Source organism: Amphiura filiformis, chromosome 3 (assembly GCF_039555335.1).
Source record: "Amphiura filiformis chromosome 3, Afil_fr2py, whole genome shotgun sequence".
Taxonomy (NCBI): domain Eukaryota; kingdom Metazoa; phylum Echinodermata; class Ophiuroidea; order Amphilepidida; family Amphiuridae; genus Amphiura; species Amphiura filiformis.
Window position 1 is genome coordinate 27,007,654 of NC_092630.1, and position 24,761 is coordinate 27,032,414.

General features: G+C 38.3%; 1 protein-coding gene across 2 annotated transcripts in view; it reads right to left on the reverse strand.

Annotated features, from left to right (window-relative positions):
• Positions 1 to 13,650, reverse strand: part of LOC140148302 (kelch-like protein diablo) — a 37,082-nt gene extending 23,432 nt beyond the window's left edge. The window contains exons 1-6 of one of the 2 annotated variants that reach the window (XM_072170201.1): positions 13,593 to 13,641; positions 9,634 to 10,251; positions 8,451 to 8,579; positions 7,633 to 7,918; positions 5,133 to 5,492; positions 102 to 217 (exon numbers count right to left, since the gene is read on the reverse strand). In XM_072170201.1, the coding sequence (XP_072026302.1) occupies positions 102 to 217; positions 5,133 to 5,492; positions 7,633 to 7,918; positions 8,451 to 8,579; positions 9,634 to 10,203 (1,461 nt within the window). In that variant the 5' untranslated portion in view covers positions 10,204 to 10,251; positions 13,593 to 13,641. Of the gene's footprint in view, positions 1 to 101; positions 218 to 5,132; positions 5,493 to 7,632; positions 7,919 to 8,450; positions 8,580 to 9,633; positions 10,252 to 13,587 lie in introns of both variants that reach the window. The other variant, XM_072170200.1, reaches the window with a different exon arrangement.
• Positions 13,651 to 24,761: the final 11,111 nt, after the last annotated feature.

A 24,761-nucleotide genomic window follows, 5' to 3' on the forward strand; every position in this document is an offset into this window, starting at 1 on the left:
TTTAAACATCCACACAACACCCAGAATAAGAAAAGTAATTACAAAAGATTGTAAAAAACATACTATGCTCAGATATAAACATGCACACATAATGTACTCACATGTGGAATGTATCGTTCTACCGACTGCAAATCTGTCGCTCCATTATAACCTCCGATAACGTACACATATTTGCCATGGGAAACGGACGCAGCCATACTTCTGGGTGTTACCATATCTGTATAGAAATAAAAGAAACAATTATCAAAATTCAAAAAAAAAGTTTGCAACTTCAAACTTAAGAGTATACTTGCTATCTGCCATCTTGCTACCAACACAAGGTTCTCCCAGCAAATGCATGCATGCGCGAAAAACATACTTATGCGCGAAAAACACATTTTTGCTTTTCACACTTTTTTGCAATGTATCAAGGCTTTTTCAAACCGTACGTGGTAATCAAAGCATGCGTATGGAATGTGTATGCACTCACGACACACTCTCTTGCTATAGAACCTCATTTTGAGATGACCGTACGAAGAGTCAATTAGCATCATAATTTGTTATCCAATTTTGATTTGATTTGTTCGGGTTTTGACAACCCTGGATAACCCAAGAAAGCCTCTATTGAAGCTTATTTCCATTGGGGTCCATTTGAACACCGGGGCGGCTTAGGAACAGTCAGGGGTTAACACCCTACTCTTTTTCGAAACTGGCTGCGAGATACATGTACAGGTATGCCTCTCTGCACACGGGACCGACGGCTTAACGTCCCCTCCGAAGGGCGGAGTACTTTCATGATTCATTTACCCAATTCTAAATGAACCATGGGGGAGAGCGGAAGTCTGAATTTAATCTACAGATGTTGCCAATTAATTTCAGACTTTTTTTTTTTCCAAGTCAATATCCCAGCAAATCGCCACCGCCGGGAATCGAACCCGGGACCTCATGCACTAAAGGCAAGTACTCTAACCATTGCGCCACGCTCTCCCAATATACCTTATCTTTTGCAATAAATTTGTATACTGTACAGTCATCAGATCCTTTGTTACAGGTGCCTACAAAATGATGATTCCCCAACCCAAACACATGGTATTCCATTCATTGTGAGAATAAACTACTCCTTGTACCATACTTGGTATAATGTGTAATAATGAAGTCTAACTGCCCAACCCAACAAAATTTGTCAAATGTGGGGGTGATGCAAATTAGTACCATTGCCCTTTGCCAGTCCACAAAGTACAGTACAGGGTTAATGGTCTTCATCAGTTTGATGCATAAAGCATAATATGTTTGTAATGATGAAAGTGTCATGGTTTCAATGGTATGAACTCATCAACACAAATGTGTACCAATTAACTTATCAAGAATTATTGTTACTACAGTTCTTTGTACCTAAACATCGACAGCATCCATCCCTTTCCATCCTTCAACACCAACCAGTCAACTAATGTTAGCCCTACTATAGGGCCTTTTAAACACACTACACCCAAGAACCGCTAAAACCCAGTGAGCTCCAGTGACTGATTCACTCTAGGGGTCAGCATGGATCTAAAGGCCCAATAGTAGGGCTAACCAAAGTTAGCAAGCAAGTCTTGTTTTGCAGACTTGCTGCCAAGAATGTGTTATCAAAAGCGGAATTACGGAATGGGGCAACAATTCCAAAGAAATAATGCCAACATTGTTTCTTTGATTACAGAATGTCTCATGCTCAAAAGTGTACAGGAATGTGTTGACAGAGAAGTCCTGCTAACTGCATTTTACTCCCAATTGATCTGTTATGCGAGGCCAAGAAAAAAACCCAATTTTTCCGAAAATCACATGCATTGAATGTATGATATTGCATGTGCAACTAATAGTTTGGCAAATTGTTTCTGAGGTGACTTTCATAGCTTGTACCAACTTGGATATAAGGTCAATAGATCTGTGTGCACCTGCATTACAGGCATGCATATGAAATTTCCAACAGGTTCCCCATTACAAGAGTTCAATGATTTCACAGATCAGTGCTCACCTGGTATGTACTGATAATACCCTGGAGATGGTTTGTTGACATGCCACAGAATGACAACCAAATAGGAATATATACCATTCCAAGTGGTTAAGTGAGAATTTGTATTTTTCCAAACAATTTATTGGTTGCATTATTGTTAGGCTTCAAAAAAGATGTGCGTGTGCATGTTTTAAAGTTTCATCACTGACAGGTATGAGAAGTACATGTGTTGCGACCGCACCTCCCCAAATTTGCTAAAGTATACAAAAAGTCCCAAAATTTCAGATTTTATACGCTTTTTTGGTCAAAAATGGTCAAAATTTGGGGAAAAAAGTCCACTTTTCACAAAATTGCCAAGTCCACTTTTTCAAAATCAGCACCCCCCAAAAAAATCCTCTGTATGGGCCTGTGTTGTGACCATCTGATGACAGGCAGCACATACATTTCTTGGAAAAGATAAGGTTCTTTTGGATAATTGCAATCTTTGACTAGCTTTGGCTACACTGCCCCGGGTGTTTCAAAAAATATTTCAAAAATTTCAGAAATATAAATTTTCATGACCATATTTGGAATCAGCATGAAAAATGCATTAAAATGAGTACAAACAAGCCTAGTATTGGTTCAGTAGTTGTTAAGATAGCTCTTGATATTTTGAGAAAATATTTCAAAACTTCAACTTTTTCCGTTGAAGCGCATGGCTAGCACACAGAGCATTAATATACTTTTATACCTACAATATTCAACAGGTGAATAGGAGTTCACAAGTCCATACCCTAGAATGCAGTGTGTGTGTGCCCCTGGGATATGAGGATAATTTAAGTGGGGTCATTCACCCTAGCATTCTGCACAAGGAACCACCCTAAATTTACTCAACTATATCTCTCACAGGATCAGATACCAATTGGAATACATTGATACCATGCTTATTGCAATTTGCTGGTTTTGATAAGTCATATATGAGTGGTTCAGATGCATTGTTTAATGCACTCTATATGCAGGCAATTCACTTCATCCATTGAAAACTGAACTTTTTTCTCTGGGGAAATTTTTTGTGTCAGTTCCTGCAGAACTGACACCTTTAGTACAGGTTTGACATCACGTGACCAATCGAATCTGTGACGTCAATATTAATATCGATATCAATTTAAGGCTGTTCTAGTTAAATTACATACCCATTGGCATTTTGGCTGTTCCATTTAATTTACATACTCAACATTTCCCTGTGCACTTAGTCCATGAATTGATCCTGATTTGCATTGTCGTATAGAGTTATATTTTTGTACACAACAGGGATGTTACTATTGTTTTAACTAAATGAAGCATACTTTTGCTTTTATCTTTCTTTGTCCTTTATTAATTATAAATTAGGTGATTTAATTAATATAATTCTTTGTTTCAGCGACCCAGGGGTAAACAGACAAACAAAAACATAGGTCAAAATCCTTCAATTTCTGTGAAAATTGAACAAAAAGTACCCAAATCCCTACATTTTATATCTCCCTGTGTTATAGACAAATTGTATACGTCACATTTAAAATCATTTAAAATGACTTATAAATTGCCTTATGCTATAATGGGGTCTTATACATTTGTATTGTGTGAACTTTGTTTTTAAATGCCTTTGGCTTCCAGGTTAGTTTCTCGGAGCTGGTGAGGTGTATCTGGGTGTAACTTGGTAGGGTGGTGGCAAGTGGCTGCCCTAAGACTTGATGCATTGTTTGGCGCAAAATAGGGAAATTAAGTGGCTTAGCTAATTTGCATATTTAACTTAAAATTGTTTTTTTGGATTTTTTTTTGTTGCCATTTTGAAGAACTGGTGAGGCGTATAGGGATATAACTTGATGAGGTTGTGGTAAGCGGCAGTTTCACGGAGCTGGTGAGGTATATTGGGGTATAACTTGGTAGGGTGGTGGTAAGTGGCTGCCCTAAGACTTGATGCAATTTTTGGCGCAAATTAGGTAGCTAATTTGCATATTTAACTTAAAAATTGTTTTTGGGTGTTTTTTTTGTTGCCATTTTGAAGAACTGGTGAGGCGTATAGGGATGTAACTTGATGAGGTTGTGGTAAGCGGCAGTCGTAAGATCCGATGCAATTTTTGTCGCAAGATATGCAAATTAGTCACCACATGTGCCTATTTTTATTTGTCAAATTGCTTTTGGCCATTTTTCGGAACCATCTTTAACATTACATTCAAATAATAATTACATTGTAAATTGGAACTGACACCAATTTTTTTCAGGAATATCTTGTTTTATATTAATTACAACTTGTAAAATCCAATGATAAATTACTGCAATTGTCACAATACATTTCTTTCCGCTTAAATGTACAAAACTTGTGCATCCAAAGGCTATTTTTGAAGCAACAAAATGTTTACAACACCACTTTAAGGGTGTACTACACCCCTGGCCAATTTTGTGCCTATTTTTGCATTTTTCTCAAAAAATTATAGCACATTGGGGACAAGTAAGATATCTATATTATAGGGGCAAGGACTACAACTACACTACTGCACTGGAAATTGTATTTCAGCGCAGACAACAGTTGTGGAGTTACAGTCAAAAATGAGGGAAACCCAATATTTGATCAATAAATCAATAACTACTTGCTTTGAGTTGCTGAATTTTCAGTACAGTAGTTGTAGTCATTGCCCCTATAATATACATATCTTACTTGTCACCAATGTGCTATAATTTGCAAGAAAAATGCAAAAATAGGCACAAAATTGGGCAGGGGTTTAGTACCCCCTTTAATGTTTTAAAACACAACTTGCAGAGTGCAGCCATTTCTCACATGTGCTCAGATATGCTCATTAGTTTCCAGATAAAATTATTTCTATCACCTGACCTGAAATTTCAGAATTTACTTGCATTCACAGTTTGACTGAAAACATATATACATGAACTGCTCCAAGAAAGTATCCTTACACTCGAAAAAATAATCACAATTTCAAAACTGAACCATATTTGGGTACATTTGGTTTTTTTTAAAGATGCACTATCTAATCCGGCACATTTTGACACTCCATTGAATCCAATGTGACTCCAAGAAGCAAAGTTACAAGCATTTGATTAGACGATAGCGCCCCGCAAGCACGCGATTGTGACAGAGAGACGGACGGACACGCCTTGATTAGTATTATGATACTGATTAGAACTTTACCTGGAATGTACTGCCATTCGTTAGCATTGGGATTATACCTCTCTGCCGTTCTTAGACTGCTCACTCCGTCATATCCACCACATGCGTACAGATACCCTCCCACAGCCGACACGGCCACGCTACTCCTGCACTCGTGCATCGGCGCTAAAGTGCGCCAACTGTCCGTTTGGAAGTCAAAGCATTCTGTGTTTTTGAGAGCTGTGCTGTTGGCGCCGCCAACTACGTACAAAATTTGGTCAAGGATTACAACACCAGGGGCACGGCGGGATGTAGGCATGGGCGAGACAGTTGTCCAGTTACGTATGGCTGGTGTGTATCTCTCAACACTATTCAATGTGCATCCGGGAGCCGTTTCACCACCTGAGGGAAAACAAACACCAGCATGTGACAGTATTAGTGATTGATTCCACTTTTTCAACTTCATCAGCAACCTTTGGTTCTTATTGTAAACAAATATAATGTTCTCTGTTTCCTCATTTGTTTCAAGCCCGGGGTTTCAAGTGTCAAATTATTCTCCTGTCTAACATGTGCAGTACTAGGAATTTAGGAAACTAACATTACTCACAGGGTTAGAATTCTCCATAACAGATAATTTGCAAGTGAAATTCTACTGTGAGGATCAAGAATAATTCTGACTAAAGGATGAATTGCACACTTCCCTACATGCACTATGCTTGGGATATTTTACTAAAAATGAACCCATGCAGCAGAATTTACTCACCCATTGAATTGTACACTAAAATGATAATTTTCAAATTCCTCCAATGGTGTAAAACTGCAATTCTTGATTTCTGGGTAGATGAACATCACATTGTGTCTAGATTTATAAACTGAGCTCAAAAAGAAACTTATAATTTTTCACAAGGTCATATCTTGAAATCCTGTCCATCAAATTGAACCAAAATTACAAACAGGTTTACTTCAATACTCTGCTCTTAACACATGTCAGTAACCAAGCAGTTATCCAACTGACACAACAGCAAAATGCATTAACATGGAACAGCTTCCTGGACCACATTCACAGCCCAGCCCTGTTTCATGAAAAACATGTATGTAAAGCAGAAAGCAGCACCGTTTTATCATCTGTGCAAGGATCTTGTGTGCATTCTCACAGATTTTTTGTGCTGGGTGCCAAATGTTGGGCTGTGAAAGTGGAGGAAGTCCAGGAAGCTGTCCCCACTCCCATGACAGTGCATTTTGCTGTTGTGTCAGTTGGACAACTGCTTGGTTACTGACATGTGTTTTGAGTAGAGTATTAAGGTAATCCTGTGTGTAATTTTGGTTCATTTTGATTGACAGTATTTTAAGATATGACCTTGTGATTCACAAGTTGTAAAAAATTATAAGTTTCTTTTTGAGCTCAGTTTACTTTAATGTATAATAATCAAAATGCTGATCTTGACCCATGTTTGTTCAATGTTGAGAGATAAGGTGCAGAACCATATTGCCTGCAAGGGTATGCAAATCATCCTCTGGATTCTGACTCCACAGCAGAAAATCCGGTCTTCAGGGGTAGCGTTAACCCCCGATTGGGGGTGAATGACCCCCTAAATTTAAACATATTAATTTTTCACCCTCTATATTGGGAATATGTGCAAGCTCGGGGTGAACTCTGACCCTCTACTTTTGGACCTTACTCCTACCCCTTTTTTTTCACCCCCGAGATTTAATTTTCACCCCATGTATTTGGATTTTCTGCAAGCTCGGGAGTGAAAAACATGGGAAAACAACCCCTGACTTTCGGGCCTTAATATGCTACCCCTGCCGGTCTTCCCACAATGCATAGCAGGAAATTGAATTAAGGTCTCTTCAGAATACGCTGCAATTGCTCTGCGGTGCGGTGCATTGTAACTTTTTACCGCAACTTGTCGGATTTCCAAGTTAAAATGTATTCAACTTTTATATTGCGATACCGCAATGCAGTACTGCATCAACGCACCACACGGTACATACGTAGCAGTTTCTCCTGTCACACATTTCATGTAACAATCGGCCCTCATTATCGGGTGATGCTGAGACTTCACTGCTTGTACACGGTCTGTTATCTTTTTCGTCCATGGTTTAGATCACACATAAGCCTCACTTCATAGATCATGATCATTGTTCATAAATAACACATCAATGTCAGTTCAGTTATACTGTAACCTCAAATCTCATAGTCAAAATAATTACTATAACTTGGCAAAATTTCAGATTCAAGCTGGCAATTACAATGGCTCTGAAGTAAAGCATGATGGGAAGGCATGCTTCTCTATCTACTGTCATTTGGCTATTCCAGTCAAAATCCATACACCCCCTCTGGAAGACATGAATTTAATCTTCCACACAAGGATGTGAACCTCAAGTAGGGTTACCTGAATGGGTGGGACCTGAATGGGTGAATCCATTTGAAATTCACACTCCCTGTGTGGGAGATTAAGGTCATGTCTTCCATAGGGGGTGTGTGGATTTCAAGTGGAATAGCCCATTATATTCATTACACTAATCTTGTAATACTGACCTACAACATAGATAAAAGGTGACTGACTGAAGGAATGTCTCGGAAGAGTCCTGACGTTGACCTCCCAGTGCAGCCCAGGGTAGAATTCGCTAGCGTGATAACGTCTCGCTTCGTCGTAAAACTTCATGCACTTCTCGTCCGTCAAGACAAGTTTGTCTCCCACCACCTGGCTGTTGAGGAACTCCCATGCGAGCAGCGGCAGACGGACATACTCAAATATTTTGCCGACATTTGCTATGCGTCCTTCTCTATCGTGGTTGAGCCACGTCATAACTGCATTGTAAACCTGTATGTAACGAGACAGAGACAAAAAAACAGCACATTGGTATCAATATTAACACCATGACATTGCATGTACCTTGTCAACAGTTAAGTTTTAAATGTACATTTAGCTAAAAAAAAGTTTTACAGATTTATCTTAACTTTTTTTCCACTTCTGTAATGACCTTTTTTTTCTCCATAATTTCACTTGCAGTTTTTCATCTAGATTTTTGATATTTACTAAATTCTGTACATAATCATACAATATTTGCTCAACTTTGTGAAGGAAATTTATGGAAGCTTATTTTGATTGCGTGCCGGTCAGCAACTGCTAGTGACAGTTACTGCTGACCAGTGCCGCCCGGCGTAGTGACAACCCTGCATGAGTTCACTAATCTGAAAGTTAAGGTGGGGAGTTAGGGGTTAGCTTAAGGTTTAGGGCAAGGATTAGACTTAGGGTATACTAGCAAACTTTTAGGACATTTGGACCTCAGGACCAGCGGATGAAGACCCCTAAAACATTTAAATTTCTATATAAAGTTTTGTTGCCAACCAACCTCCTCCTCCTTAGGAACATTGAGACTGTCCGTTTCGATCAGACTAATAACCTCCTCTGCACTCAGCTGCAAGAACTCATCCTGTTTGGCTACTTTGGTAAAATTCTGCTGGGCATAACTATCAGCAACCTGTAAAAATATTATCATCAGAAAATGTTTCAGTTGAAAAACGATGAAAAGAGAAGAACAGAAGAATACCAAAATATGCATATGAAGAGTTTCATCGCAAAATGCTATAAAATAAAAGCCACTTTTGCCATTTTTGAGTTACGATCAACATCATATGTGTGTACAGCACAAAATGGTGCTTTTAAAGTGACACCTCATTTATTAAACTTCAAAGTATACTTTATGAGATATGGTCAAAAGTGTCACATATTTTCTTATTATTTTCTTTATATTTTAGCAGCTTAATTTGCATGTATCTCAAATAGGTAAAAATGGATATCGTGTTTTGCGGTGAATCTCTTCATATAGAAACAGTGGTGATTTACAAACACTGTGAATTTTAACCTTGAGCGTTAGCATAATGCTGACAGTTGAGTGAAAGTTGGGTAATTCTGAACAAAACACAGATTATGAAAATCACCTCCTTAAGTCCTAATTCTGGCAAAGAGTTGTATTTCCTGCTCTCGACCTTTGATGCCCATTCTATTGGTCGGATTAGGGCATTATATAATGAATGGAGCTCAAATCCTTGATCACGGTTGAGCGCTGGAGTGTGTTTCCTATCTAATGCTTCAAAGCTGCATACAAAAAACATCATTACACTAGATATGCCTGATTGCCAGTTTCCTGAAGAGATCAATAATTAATAACAAAATGAAAAGGTTTATCTATAGATGGGTTCATTTGCTGTCCTCATTTTGATACTTTACTAGCCACAATGTGACAGAGTTCATTTGAAAGATAGAAGGAAAAGTTACAATTCCAAAAATAACAACAAGAGTCAAAATTAAAAACTAGACAATCATGTAGCTGTACCAATGTATGGAATGTTGTGCGACTCTAATGTACCATGAAATTTATTAATAACGTTCCAGTCACAGGCAGAGATAAGCTGAGAATGTTGCGTCTGAAACCTCATCAATAACAGATGCAATATTCTCAGTTTATCTCTACCAGCAAATATAGGAGTCATCACTTTTTGGTCATTTTGAGAAAGTTTTTCTTAGTATCTCACCTGTTGCAACTCAAAGCATCCGTGTGCTTCAGCAAAGGACCTGATCCCCAAACAATTCGAAGAGTGCAGCTGCGTTTTTAGAAACTCGCACGATATGTTTACGACCGGCTCAATCTGCAGAACACATGCTGCTTTCATTATAGCCTGTACATTCTCCTCATTGACATTCATCTTTGCACTGTACGCAAAGTTGACAATTTCCTCCATGGCAACCGCATCCATGTCCTTCATAGAAACCACCTCCTCGTGGCATTCTCGTAACTTACTGGTGAACATCGCATTGAAATACGGACTGCACGCAGCTAACACGAGTCTGTGCGCTGGAATCCTATGGCCCTGTACTTCGAGGATTACATCGCATAGTTCGCGGCGCTGATGCATAGCTTGCATCAGCGCCAACATGTCCAATGCATGTTTGTGACGCATCTGAATGAAGTCGTCCGTTTCGCTGCTGCTCACTATCTCGTCCTGGATGTGGATGCGTTTAGAGAGGGCTTTCTTTCCACATTTTGGATGAAGTTTTGGAGTCTCATTTTCTTCAATAATGTTGTTATTTGCTTCATGTGCCATTTCTCTTCATTTATTTCAATGGTCATTCAATTAACACTGCCATTTGTCCTGTAAAATATAAAAAAATGGTAGGAAAAGTTTTATGAAATGCTTGTCTTGGCTACATACAATGTTTGCTCAAAATTTTACACACTATGTGATATTTTATTCCATTCCTTGCAAAAACAAATTTGTATGTACTGTATACATCTTGGCCTTCACAGAAAATGCAAACAGAACCAATTAGTATATATTTAATTAAAATACTCATTAGACACCTGGTTAACTTATTTTACAAATCATCAGACCAGGCGTAAATGATTTTATTAAAGACTTACCTGTACATGTATTCAGTAATTTTTTCTCATATGAAGAATCATAAAAAATCATAAAAATTCAGAGTTTTTTTTACCTTTCTTAGAAGCATACAGTGCTAACATAACCTGCTAGTAGCTAAGCCAAAAGCTGTGTTAATGTATTACTAAAGACAAAATATAAATTTTACATGAAACTGTAATGTGTATGGCCTTAAACTTTGTCAATACTGCTGTTTTCATTGTTTTTCCACTTCAAAAATATACCCAATGACAACTTTAACAACTAATGATATACTAATCTTTCACTTGTAAACAATTTATACCGGAACACAATTAAAATTTATTTCCCTAGGATCACTGAATGGACCTTTGACTGAAAATCTTCAACTTAATGGGGTATGGTTGAATAATCATTCACCTGGATATGTCAGGGATTCAAATTCGAGAACCTGGGAACTGGTTCTCTTAAAGGTTCTCGCTGGATTACAACTAGGAGAACCAAAAAGTCTCAGACCGCATGTTGTGTTATATTTTACCTTTCTGCAATGGAAATATGATTTAATAATCTCATTAATCCAAAAATATAATTCTGAAATGTTGGGAAAAGGGCAAAGTTTTCATCATTCTAGCTGTCAATTTATTGTAGGATCACGAACGGGAATCCATGGCCCATGCATGCTTGTTCTTTCAATGTTTATATTACTCGACCATCCCATTATAATAGATGTGACCTTGCTAGCGTAGTAATGAAAGTGTCTCCTTTGCTTGGTTGTATTCGCTGTAGAAGTGATGATGTAACAGGATTAATTACCATGGCAAAAATTAATAAAATTTTTGAATATATCGCCCTGCACTACAACGTTCGCAATAAGCTCTTTGCGCAAAACCTAAACAGGTTCCCGCAATTGATTGTGAATTTGAACCCCTGTATGTCTGTGGTTAACACTGGTGTCATATCTAATGATCCCCTAACCCTAACTCAACACAAAAGTGGGTTAAACCAATAGCATTGAATGCCCATTCTCCAATTTTTCAAAGCCCCCTTTGCAATAATTATTCATCAAATTTACCCCCACCTCCATTTTTATGCAAAAATGACCCCCACCCCAGTTTTATGCAAAACCAAAGACAAAATTAGGGGCAAATACCATTTTTTGTGGTTTTCAATGACTAGAATTTCAAACATCCCATTTCAATGAATCAGCAAAATAAATCAGCAACATCATGCCAATATTGAAAGATATTGGGGAATCCCGGGCAAGGAATACTGTACTCACTGCATTGCTTTTTGTGAAATTGGGAAACAATCTGAAAAAAGAAACCATTGTTCACTTGAAGTGACTTGTTGTTCAGATTGCATGTACAAAACCAATGTATTATAAATATACTGTGCCAAAAAAGTATCCTTACACTTTGAAAAATAATCACAATTTCAAAACTGAACCATTATTGGGGTAAATTTGTTTTTGTAATAGATGCAGTATTTAATCCTGCACATTATGACACTGCATTGAATCCCATGTGAGGGCAAGAAGTAAAGTTTACAGCAATTGAATAGACAAAGGTCCGGTTTTAAAAGTGACAAATTGGCTTATACAAGACGCAAAAAGATTCCAACAAACGCAACAAAGAGACTACACAGTTTCTTCAATGAAGCCTTATTTAAGCATATTATTTATTGTCAGCACTTTCCGTAGCAAAGTTACATCTAGTCAAAGATTGACTTTCATCAAAAAGATTCAGCTAGCAAAATTCCCCCAAAAAGCATTTCGGGGGTGTTTCTAGATCTTAGTCTCGATGACGATAGCAGCTTTTTTCAGTGGCGTAGCCAGTGGGGGCCAGTGCCCCCCCTCGTCATGGCCGTCGGTCCATGTAAGTAATTATTGTGAATTACACATAAAAATAATGTGTTTTTATTTTCCTATTACCCTTTCTTTTTTTTTAGTACCGCCTATTACCCTTTTTTTTTTTTTTTTTTTTTCTTCACTTTTTCAAACCAAGCAAACAAATTTTGGGTCAACAAATCACAACTTCCGTCGGTAAAAAATATTTCCGTCGGTACATTTACAAGTTGTGCCCCCTCGGTTCCAAAATCCTGGCTACGCCACTGGCTTTTTTTAATGGAACTGCTATCAAAATCCCTCTGAAATTCCATGTGCGAGTCTCTCATCACCAAAAAAAATCATATATTTGGGTCAAGTGAAGTATAGACAACATATTTATGTAGGTTTCCTTGAGCAAGCGGTTCTTTTAAATTTCAATGTAAATTTGTATTGCCGGTTTAGACTAGCAAATGTGTTAACTGACGTTTCCCTCTCATACCTACATGTACATGTACATACCTAAATCATGTAACAACTAACATGCATGCATGTTGAAATTGAATGTCAATGTATAAATGTTTTGACGCGTAATCTATTCATGAATCAACCAATCAGATTTAGATTAATTACCGCTTCTGCTGTTATGATTGTCAGACGATCAGAAGCAGAACCCCACTTCCGTGTTTACGCTGTGCAAGCTCTCAAAATGTAAACAAGTGCCGTTCTTCTTTGACAGAAACTGTAGTCGATCTAGTGCCGTACTATTACGCTGACTTTCGTATTCGGCGAGGAGGACGATTTCGACCTCCTGGTTTGTTTACAAACAGAGAGGTAGACAAAAACCGCTCCGCTTGTCCAAACACTCAAGTATCAGAAGGATGGTCCACAATAGCGCGATTCACGTAACATGAATAGGGATTAAAAGCTGTCACGTAGAACCATGTGCTTCTATTGTCCAATTTGCCATCAAGATTTCATATGGAAACAGTTCAGACCCAGTACAGGATCATGTCAGAAATTAATATTTTGTTCTGGGTCTGATTATTCGGACTATAGTCGATCATGCATGATATGCGTGATCGCCGTGTGAAGCTTCCGAATTTGGCAAGCTTGGCAACATGATCATGAAAACCTTTTCTTCCGATGCCATTATCTTTTTTCTTTTAACATTTCAGCTTAACTAATTGATTTGCCTCGAGTGTTAGGTAGTAAAACATGCTAGGATTCTAAAAAGATACCTTAAATAGTAAGGGGGAGTGGCTCACCTTACAGCAAAACATCCGCATTTATGTGAAACGGTACCGGCGATTTTATGTAATACATGGGCGGTAAGCAATATGGCAATCATGACAGAATATGCAGAACGCCCAGCCTTGGTAGAAAATGAAACAAAAATTTCCTTTAAAGGGATTTGTAATGCTTTGGACCCTTGGGTTGTTCTGTCCAGGGGGGTCCAGGGTAGTATACACGGAACTTTAATATGCACACAAGAAATGTCAACAGGTGTTGTCTGTCTGCATTCAATAAGAGGGGGCAAGGGGTGAGACTTCTCACAGAAGTCCCCCTTGGCTACGCCACTGATGTTGGTGCTATGTGGTGTGGTGGCCCCCTCACAAGTAGGCCTACCGTAAAATGGGATAACTTTGGGCACTTTTCAGAGTTTTTAAACCACTGCTTCCAAACAAAACCAATTTTATTTCTAATTAACTCTTTTTTGTGACATCAGGGTTCCCTTCTACACCTTGAAGTTGAAAAAGATTCTTTAATAATTTTGTAAGGGTGCCCTAGGGGTTAAAAATGACCTGACCAAAGTTACCCCGCCTTTGGGGCAACTTTGGTCACAGTATTACATTCCATGAAGGAAAAAAATTTAAAAATTGATCTTCGCTGAATATGGGCAAGTTGTTGTTTTTGTGACATTTGACACCTTGCAAAATTAATCAAACACACATCCTTGCTCACAAATATTGATTTTTATTTTTTGTGAAAAAATGTAAAAAAATGCTGATTTTTGGTCAAAAGAGCGACTATTATTTCTTCCAAACATATTTCTTAACAAATTGACACCAAATATGACTAAAAACAATATTGCTGTACGAAAATATGACCATTTAAAAAAATATATTTGACCGATCAAAGTTACCCCGCTGACCGAAGTTACCCCCATTTTACGGTAGCAATTATGCCGGTGTGCTTAAACTATTGTGCGGAAAAAAAACATATTTTGAACAAAGCTGCTTTGTAATTATGCCTACTACCCGGGCCCGACGACGTTGCATGCTTAACTTCGGTGATCGGACGAGAACCGCGTTAACCGGTGTACGGGCATGGCCGTAGACATCTGAAGCTGCGATTTTAGCTTAGTTGTTCACCCTTTTCACCGAATCGTTTCTATATTAATGGTGCAACAATTTATTGCTCCTCATGAAACTTACAACTTAAACTCTAATCAAATTGTTCTGATAACATCCCAGTCTTTTCATTTTTAGGAACTATAATAAATCACGGGTTGCACGTCCGGTCAGCGTAAATTTACAAATTCAGTGCCACTTTTCCAAGGTAGGCCTATAAACGGGTCGTCTTTGGCAAGATACAGCCGATTTACTACCGATAAACGATTCATATATAACCTCCATTGACTTTCTGTATACAAATAGGTTCCGGGAAAACGTAATTTTCTTGACTTCAGCGCTAGCTCTTCAAAACTCAAGTTACACTTTCTGCAAGTTGAAGGTCAGCTGAAGACCTCCAGTCCAGAGAAATCATACGGAGTCCAGCGGGTTTTTTTCCCAGAAAATTGCTGACTAGATCACCCTATATAATATACAGCTTACGCCGGCTCACAAATAGCTTGGTGTTTCTGAAATGTAACACATTTTGAAAGCTTAGCCAAATCTTCATAAAAAGTCGGATCCTGCTCTTTTTTCACAGACAATCTATTTCCCAGGCCTAAATGAGAATTAAATATAAATCAGGGCCTAATTATATGTTTTAAGCCTTTCCTCGTTTGAAACACTGTGACTTTTCACTTTCAAACAAGGATATAGGAGATTCCTATTTACTGGTGTGCACTCACTAGCAATTCAACTCGCTGATAGATGTATATAGGCTTATATGGCACCTCGGTACCGTTTGTCTCGAGCTATCTTCTGTAGATAGCACAAATTAACATCAGATTACATCAAAAATCAGCCGGTTGGTCTCACACTGTCACACACCACAAGTATAGGCTATATATGAACGACCATACCATTGAAATTAAAACAGACTTTAAACATACTGTACTGGTGCAATTTTATTTTAATTTACGCTCATCCAACGGCTTAGCTACTCGCATATGAAGTGTAGGCCTAGTAGTACATTACTTGCGCGCGTCTACTGTAGATGTGTATTGATCATTGATGAAGTAGTGCATTGCTCACATTAATTGTAGGTCTATGTGTGAAATAATATGTTATTTGATATTTAAAATAAACTTGTTAATTAACCATTTACTAATAATAACAAAAACGGGAATAAAATGCAGTAGACAAAATATTATTTAGAATGTCCCACCGTAACATTTGTAGCTGTTCCCCCTGGTAAGTTGTGTGTTTCTTGTCAGGGAGAGCTCATCGAACTCAGTGCACACAAGAAATGTCTTTAATGCAGACAGGTGTTGTCAACATGCTTTATACTGTTCCACTTCTGCAAGGATAATCTCTTCTAGCGTTCTACTTTAATTATATTAATCCTACTGAAGTGTACTGGAAGATGAGCAATTAACAAAGCCACAATTGATGTGAATATTTTAATGTCAACAATGTACCCTTTATGACAAGAGTGGTGCCCACAGAGACAAAAATGTGCAACTTGTCAGGGGGGACAGCTACTTACCAGAAGTGGGTTAACCAATAGTTTCAAGTTCCTCTTGTGTGGAAGGCAAATAATTAAGTAACTATTAATTACTGATACATAAATGAATGAATGAATGAATGAATGAATGAATGAATGAATGAATGAATGAATGAATGAATGAATGATAATTATATAACCATATAATGAAATAAATCGATCTATATACAAGAAGCCTAAAAATCGTAAATATCAGGGCAGCCAGAATCCCATGCGGGGAGGGGGGGGAGCAAGAGAAGAGGGGGCAAGGGGGGGGGGGCAAGATTTCTCAGAGAAGTCCCCCTTGGCTACTCCACTGATGTTGGTGCTATGTGGTGGCCCCCTGGTAGCAATTAATTTCAAGTTATGCCGGTGTGCTCCAGAAACTCAGTTAAATAGTGAAAAAAAAAAATCACATTTTGAACAAAGCTGCTTTGTAAGTAGGCCTACTAACCTGGCCCGACGACGTTGCATGCTTAACTTCGGTGATCGGACGATGTATTCAACGTGTGGGATGGCCGTAGACATCTGAAGCTGCGATTTTAGTTTATAGTTGCTCACCCTTTTCCCCCAATCGTTTCTATATTAATGGTGCAACAATTTATTGCTCCTCATGAAACTTACAACTTTTAAACTCTAATCAAATTGTGCATTGTTCTGATATAACATCCCAGTCTTTTCATTTTTAGGAACTATAATAAATCACGGGTTGCACGTCCGGTCAGCGTAAATTTACAAATTCAGTGCCACTTTTGCAAGGTAGGCCTAAACGGGTCGTCTTTGGCAAGATACAGCCGATTTACTACCGGTAACCGATTCATATAATAGTACCACTAGGGTGAACACCAGTAAATAACCTCCATTGACTTTCTGTACAAATAGGTTCCGGGAAAACGTCATTTTCTTGACTTCAGCGCTAGCTCTTCAAAACTTACACTTTTTGCAAGTTGAAGGTCAGCTGAAGACATCCAGTCCAGAGAAATCATACGGAGTCCAGCGGGTTTTTCCCAGAAAATTGCTGACTAGTTAGATCACCCTATATAATATACAGCTTACGCCGGCTCACAAATAGCTTGGTGTTTCTGAAATGTAACACATTTTGAAAGCTTAGCCAAATCTTCATAAAAAGTCGGATCCTGCTCATTTTTCACAGACAATCTATTTCCCAGGCCTAAATATGAATCAGGGCCTATGTTTTTAAGCCTTTCCTAATGTATTATATTCAGTCGTGTTGCACGTTTCCTCGTTTGAAACACTGTGACTTTTCAAACAAGGATATAGGAGATTCCTATGGTGTGCACTCACTAGCAATTCAACTCGCTGATAGATGTATAGGCTTATATGGCACCTCGGTACCGTTTGTCTCGAGCTATCTTCAGTAGATAGCACAAATTAACATCAGATTACATCAAAAATCAACCGGTTGGTCTCACACTGTCACACACCACAAGTATATGCTATATATGAACGACCATACCATTGAAATTAAAACAGACTTTAAACATACTGTACAGGTGCAATTTTATTTTAATTTACGCTCATCCAACGGCTTAGCTACTCGCATATGAAGTGTAGGCCTAGTAGTACATTACTTGCGCGCGTCTACTGTAGATGTGTATTGATCATTGATGAAGTAGTGCATTGCTCACATTAATAATGTAGGTCTATGTGTGAAATAATATGTTATTTAAACTAGTTAATTAACCATTTACTACTACTAATAATAAAAACGGGAATAAAATGCAGTAGACAAAATATTATTTAGAATGTCCCACCGTAACATTTGTAGCTGTTCCCCCTGGTAAGTTGTGTGTTTTTTGCCAGGGAGAGCTCATACATATACCTCCTCTGCGAACTCAGTGCACACAACAAATGTCTTCAATGCAGACAGGTATTGTCAACATGCTTTATACTGTTCCACTTCTGCAAGGATAATCTATTCTAGCGTTCTACTTTAATTATTTTAATCCTACTGAAGTGTACTGGAAGATGAGCAATTAACAAAGCCTCAATTATTGATGTTAATATTTTAATGTCAACAATGTACCCTTTATGACAAGAGTGGTGCCCACAGGGCCAAAATGTCCCAACTTGTCAGGGGGATGGCTACTTACCAAAGTGGGTTAACCAATAGTTTCAAGTTTCTCTTGTGTGGAAGGCAAATAATTAAGTAACTATTAATTACTGATGAATGAATGAATGAATGAATGAATGAATGAATGAATGAATGAATGATATATAACCATATAATTAAATAAATCGATCTATATAATTAAAATTAAATTAAATTAAAAAAATTAAATTAAATTAAATTAAATTACGTTAAAATTAATTAAATTAAATTAAATTAAATTAAATTAAATTAAATTAAATTTAATTTAATTTAATATAATTTTATTTAATTTAATTAAATTAAATTAAATTAAATCAAAATTAAAATTAAAATAAAATAAAAATACAAATACAAATACAAATACAAATAAAATAAAATAAAATGAATATTGATAATTCATTTTGACCAAAGCATTCGTATAATTATTATATGATGGACATGCCGAAGAAGAAAATAATAGTATCCAACAGCGCGTTCTGAGCAGGTCCTAGGCCTACTGGACAATTGGAATGTAACATCAAATTTAATATACCAAAAGACTAAAAGGTAGGGAAACATCCACCATCTAAACATCTCATAACACCAACACCCCCTTGTAGAAGCACAGATAACGCAGAATGTTAACATGGCTACGGTTTTTTGTTTGCACCTGAATAGCAATGCTGTAGCATGGCTGTAGTGAGCCAGTAAGGCCAAAAAAAGGGTTTGTTTACCCAGACTCGACCGACCCAAAAAATTCGAAAAACATCAAACAAGTTGGTTTTTTTACAATGATATAAAATAAAGAAAAGGATGTTTTTTTCCTATAAAAATGCCAAATGACACTTGAAAGTTAATATTCCTGGCAATCACAACTTTTATTTTTCCCATTTAGCCCTTTACAATCAATCAACATCAATTGACCTTTTCGGTAAGTCCATAAGCCTTTGCGAGTACACCTGAGAACTCGTCATTTGACGTCACATGACGAGTTCTCAGGTGTACTCGCCTCGCAAAGGCTAATGGGATTTATCGAAAAGACCAATAGAACCAAGCATGACGAGTGGTCTGGGATTATGTAGGCCCTACTACAAGCTCCCAGCCCGTCACCCTTGCAACAAGCATCTTTATCAAGGTTTTGTTGCCAAAGAGATTAAACTTTATATGGTAAGGTTGAAATACATTAAAGTTTGACACACGTACAAAATGTAAGGCTGAATGTCGTATGTTTACTCTTACCCCACTTGCTGCAACACGTGTACAGATACACAAAAAAAGAAAAAAAAAAGGAACTTATCGACCTACCGAAGCCCCCATGTCACAAGGGAAAACGCGGTAAAATGAGCAAAATCGCTCAAAAACGCTAAGATCGCCAAAATTTCCCACAATTTCTGGTAAGTAAGCTTATAATCTGAAAAAAGAGGAGAGATTCTGCAAATAATGTGCAAATAATGTGAAATAATGTGCGATTTACCGCTTTTTCCCTTGTGACATGGGGGCTTTACTTGCAGATGATTTTACATGCAGAACTCAAACAGGTGATTAAACCATTGGGCTATTCCAGTTAAAATCCATACACCCCTATGGAAGACATGCCCTTAATCTTCCACACAGGGAGTGTGAATTTCAAATGAAGTTACCTGAATAGGTGATTCCATTTGATATCTACACCTCTGTTTGCGCGATTGAGGTCATGACCTCCATCTAGGGGGTGTATGCATGTCAAATGGAATAGCCCATTGGCTGCAAGAGTGTGGCAGTCAAATTACACATTGAGTATGTACAGCACACAGATGTGGAGCAAAATTACCCCCCCCTACGGATTTTTTTATTTTTTTTAAGGTGAGTGATTTCAAATTTAAAATCATGAACTGAAACGAGCTAAATATTGAAATCCTTCAAATCCTACAAAAGAAGAAATGTTGGGCTATTCCATTTGAATTCCATACTCCCCACCCGGCAAAGACATCTTCCACACAGGGAGCGTGAATATCAAATGGAGTTGCCTGAATGGGTGACTACATTTGATATCCACACTCCTCCGTGCAAGATTGACGTCATGAACTCCATCATAAAAGAGGGTGTAAGGATTTTAACTGGAACAGCCCATTGGCTGCATTTCACACATTGGACATATGCAGGTAAGGTGCTGTATCATTGTGTAAGCACATTGTGTACTTTGGATCTGTGGAGCAAATTTGATTTAAATTTCCCGCTTTTTTTTTTTTTTTTTTTTTTTTAAGTCAAAGTACGTAAGTAATATGTGCGTTCTCGAAAAGAAACTTTAATGTGCGATCAATTCTATTTTTTTGACGACAGAGGAAAAAAGCACTTGAAATTCCGGAAAAAATCATTTAAAGTTTGAATTCTCCCATTGAACCCTGTGGTAAAGCCACATTTTGGAACTCAAATTGGGCAATATCCTATATATTGACTGCCTTCAAATTGCAGGGGTTGAAAGTATGGGCAATTTCGAACATTTTATTTTTTTGGACCCCCCAACGCGCCCCCCCACCCACAATGCATTTTTTTCCCTTCAAAAAATTTGTTGTAAGGCGGGTGATATCAGGGGCGGATCCAGGAATTTTCAATAGAGGGGGGCGCCGAGCCACCGCCGCCGCGGCTCGGCGCCCACACACAAAGTCAGGCGCCACTCTGCAAAAATACACAGAGTCAGGCGCCGATCTGCACAAAATAGAGGGGGCGCGCGCCGCGTGCGCCCCCCTCTAAATCCGCCACTGGATATAGCCCCCATGTCACAAGGGAAAACGCGGTAAAATGAGCAAAATCGCTCAAAAACGCTAAGATTGCCAAAATTTCCCACAATTTCTGGTAAGTAAGCTTATAATCTGAAAAAAGAGGAGAGATTCTGCAAATAATGTGCAAATAATGTGAAATAATGCAGGGGGGGCCGGCCAAGATTGGCTGAATTTTGACGTTGTCATTGGTTTTACACGTAAACACAAAAATGTCTCAAATTATTCCAAAACTGTACGTATGTTATTAAGCACTATTTTATCAGTCTAAATCCGTTGAGGTTCGCCAGTGAACCTCATTGTAAGTACTGTTTTTTGAATGTTTTGTATGAATAACGCACGGTATGTTTATGATATATACCTAAAATTTCCCCCGTTGTGTATGACGGTTCGCTTGGTCTAATGGTAACGGGTCTCGCCTGCGGTGCATAGGGTCCCGAGATCGAGTCCCGCTCACTCCCGGCTATAATTTTTTTTTTCTTCACATTTATTTTGAATCCAAAAATATTTATTTATGTGAAAATTTATACATTCACTGAGAAATATATTTTGTGCATTTTTTTCTGTAACGGGGCCAATAGAGCTAAAAACACAACTCAGCACGGGGCGTCCAATGTCCAGGCAGTGTTGCCGTCATATTGTCTGTTTTGTTTACGATATTGGCTGTTGCCACAGTGAATAATGTAGTCCACCATCGTCTGAAATAATGTGCGATTTACCGCTTTTTCCCTTGTGACATGGGGGCTTACCGACCCACTCCTTTCTACCCCATGTCTGGGCAAACAAACACTTTTTTTTGGCCTACGGTCAATGTCCAAATCTTATTATTGTACCATGTAATCTGTAGAAGAAGAAGTATGTTTGGTAAAAATCACAGTTTTAAAATATATTTTAAAACTCATAGCGAGACCAATAAATTTGTAGTATTGGGTGAACAAAAACCATCCAATTTTATCATTATGTTTTGCAGAATCTTTACTTGTCTTGAATCTCTTAAATGAAAATTAGTTTGTGTTTATCGTAGAACTCTACTAGGTTTGCAGGCATGCAGCTTCCAAGTTCATGGCCAGCAAAATACAGTAACATTCGGTGCAGCTGCAACATTTAAAGGATTTACCAATTGCTAGCTAGAGTCTAGAGAGACTGACAGTGCTAACACCTCACCTGTACGTCTGTACGTGGTATACTGATAGCGCTTGAGAATTATACTTTAACATATGAACACGATGTACATGAACCCCATATGTCAAATAGCATGGGCCCCAGGGCTCAAAATGTTAAAACAAAGGACCGGCCGTTTCTCATTAAATAACGCATCTTTCGGGCTTAGAGTTTGTACACAGATTGCACCTGAGAATTGGGAGACCTTTAACAATTTGTTTATTTTTTTAAATAAAAGTGCTACGAGAGTGCGACCAACATTGAATTAAAGCTTGAATTGGACTTTCACTTTTTTACATTTTTTTCCGCCCAATTAGGCGAATTTTAACAATTTCTTTATTTTTAGTGCTACGAGAGTGCAACCTTCATTTAATTAAAGCTTGTGAATTGGACTTTTCTGAAACATAGTGTAGCTCATCCCATTTCGTGGTTTGCCCAGCTGCAATACATTATGTCCTACTGCCACTAATTCTCCACTTTGATTCAGAATTGAGACGGCAGCGTATGCTAGCGTGTTGCCTTTCTTCAGTATGTCTGCAGTTATTGTAATGACTTGGCCTGGTGCTGCAACGCTAAGGTAGCTGCATGAAAAAAAGGCGAGATATAGAATAATTCAAAATTTTGCTAGGCAAATCCATTGAAAAAGTAACTCACTACTTTAGGTTTCGCCGCACATCGCCCACATCAGGTAACTATTTTGTACAGGCAGTAAACGAACCAATAGAAATACGACCTGCAGCAAAAGCGCATAGCTATATAAAATGACCCGCCAGCCCGGGGGTGTCACTCCCATTGTGGCCTGTACACCATCCGCGATAATAAAAACGCGTAAAAAGGGCAGTTTTTCGTGGGTAGGCACGATACGCGCGTATCGTGTTTAGGGTGTCAATAACATGAACAATTGGAAAGAAGGGTAGCAAAATTGCAATTGCTAATACGCGGAAATGAAATTTAGGGTATGAAATTTGATGCAAGGAATAAAATCCTTGTTTAGGGGTGAAAACAGGCGCGTGTTACCTGTTTAGGGTATCGTTTTAGCCAAGGGTTAAATCCTTGTTTAGGGTGCTTTTCAAAAGTTGATTATCGCGAATGGTGTACAGGCCACAATGGGAGTGACCCCCCGGGCCAGCCAGCTGCTGAGAGTAGGTGCTAAGTTACAAAATCAGCTTAATTTATTCTCCGCACTCGGTGAGCAATTGGTATTTGACCAATAAGGTAGCTCGTTTTTCCCGGAATTATACCTCATTGGCTAACCAATCGATAAATTCAGTTACGAGTTGTCTTTCAAAATAACCAGGCAAAATCCTATTGTTGAACGTCGGACAATAAAGCTTGTCTGTATAGAATTGAAAACTCAGTGACAATAAGAGCACATTCATCAAGCACATAGTTGCATTGACATGAATGATATGAATTGAGTGACCGCCACTTTAAATCATTTCTGGTATTTATTCCTAGCTATAATGAAAAAAGTAACATGTACGGGCTCGTATGGAGGTGTATTTACTATTGATATTCAGTGTATGATTACATCTATGATCTCAAATCCTTGAATATATCCCGTTATTTTTGGTATTTGTAAAAGCCTATATCGCAAGACTTGCAGTTGAATATATGTGTTGATCGAATATGGTAACCTTCGGTCAGGGCCTTGAATGCTCAGCGTTGCAGATGCGTAATTAGCCTGCACAGATTGTAAAAATGAGTCATTTCAGCTGATGAATGGCAGCGGTGCATTCGTAGTGGGAAGGAAACGTATCTATATGTCGCACAGGTGTTGTGCTTAAACTGCGTCGTCCCGGGTGCGTCGTTCAGTCCCTATCTCTTAAACACGGCGGAACAAAATCGCCATGCGTGGCTGTTGAAGAACTAGTGGATTCGCCCTACTATCTGGACTTTTCTTTTCAAGTAATGATGTTTTGTTTTGAGCAGTGGATCGTAAACGTGATCGAGAGAGACGATACCTTCGTCGCTGTTGATTGCTCTGGCCCCCTTTTTACGATTTTGGCGTATTTAAACTTCCAGACTCAGCACTCCTACACCAAAAACAATAATGGATAGAATGGAAAATATAGTAACAGAAAAAAAATACAAGAAAGATTGTTGTGCAATATTTGTTGATTGCCCCCCTGAAATTCACTTTGCCCCCTCAATGCCCCCCCCCGGAAAAAATTCCTGGCGCCGCCACTGTCTACTGCTCAAAACAAAAATATTATCACTTCCGGTAAATGTGCAAGCAGGCGCGAGAAAAGCAGAGACGGCGAAAGCTAAAGTAGTGAATTACTTTTTCATTGGCTTTACCTATGTTTCAATTGTTTTATAGCTTTTTATCAACAATACTACAAATGCATCTATATTAATACCGATACCCCCACCCCATGAATCATATACATGTACAGTATCCACACCGACATATTACCTGATATTGCTGTGAACAGTGAGAGCAGGTATATCAGGAGAACCATCTTTAAGGGCCGTCACATTGGCTAATCCGCCGATATCATCTATGAGTGTAGCCATCATCCCTCCATGAAGAGTTCCATGGCAATTACAATGC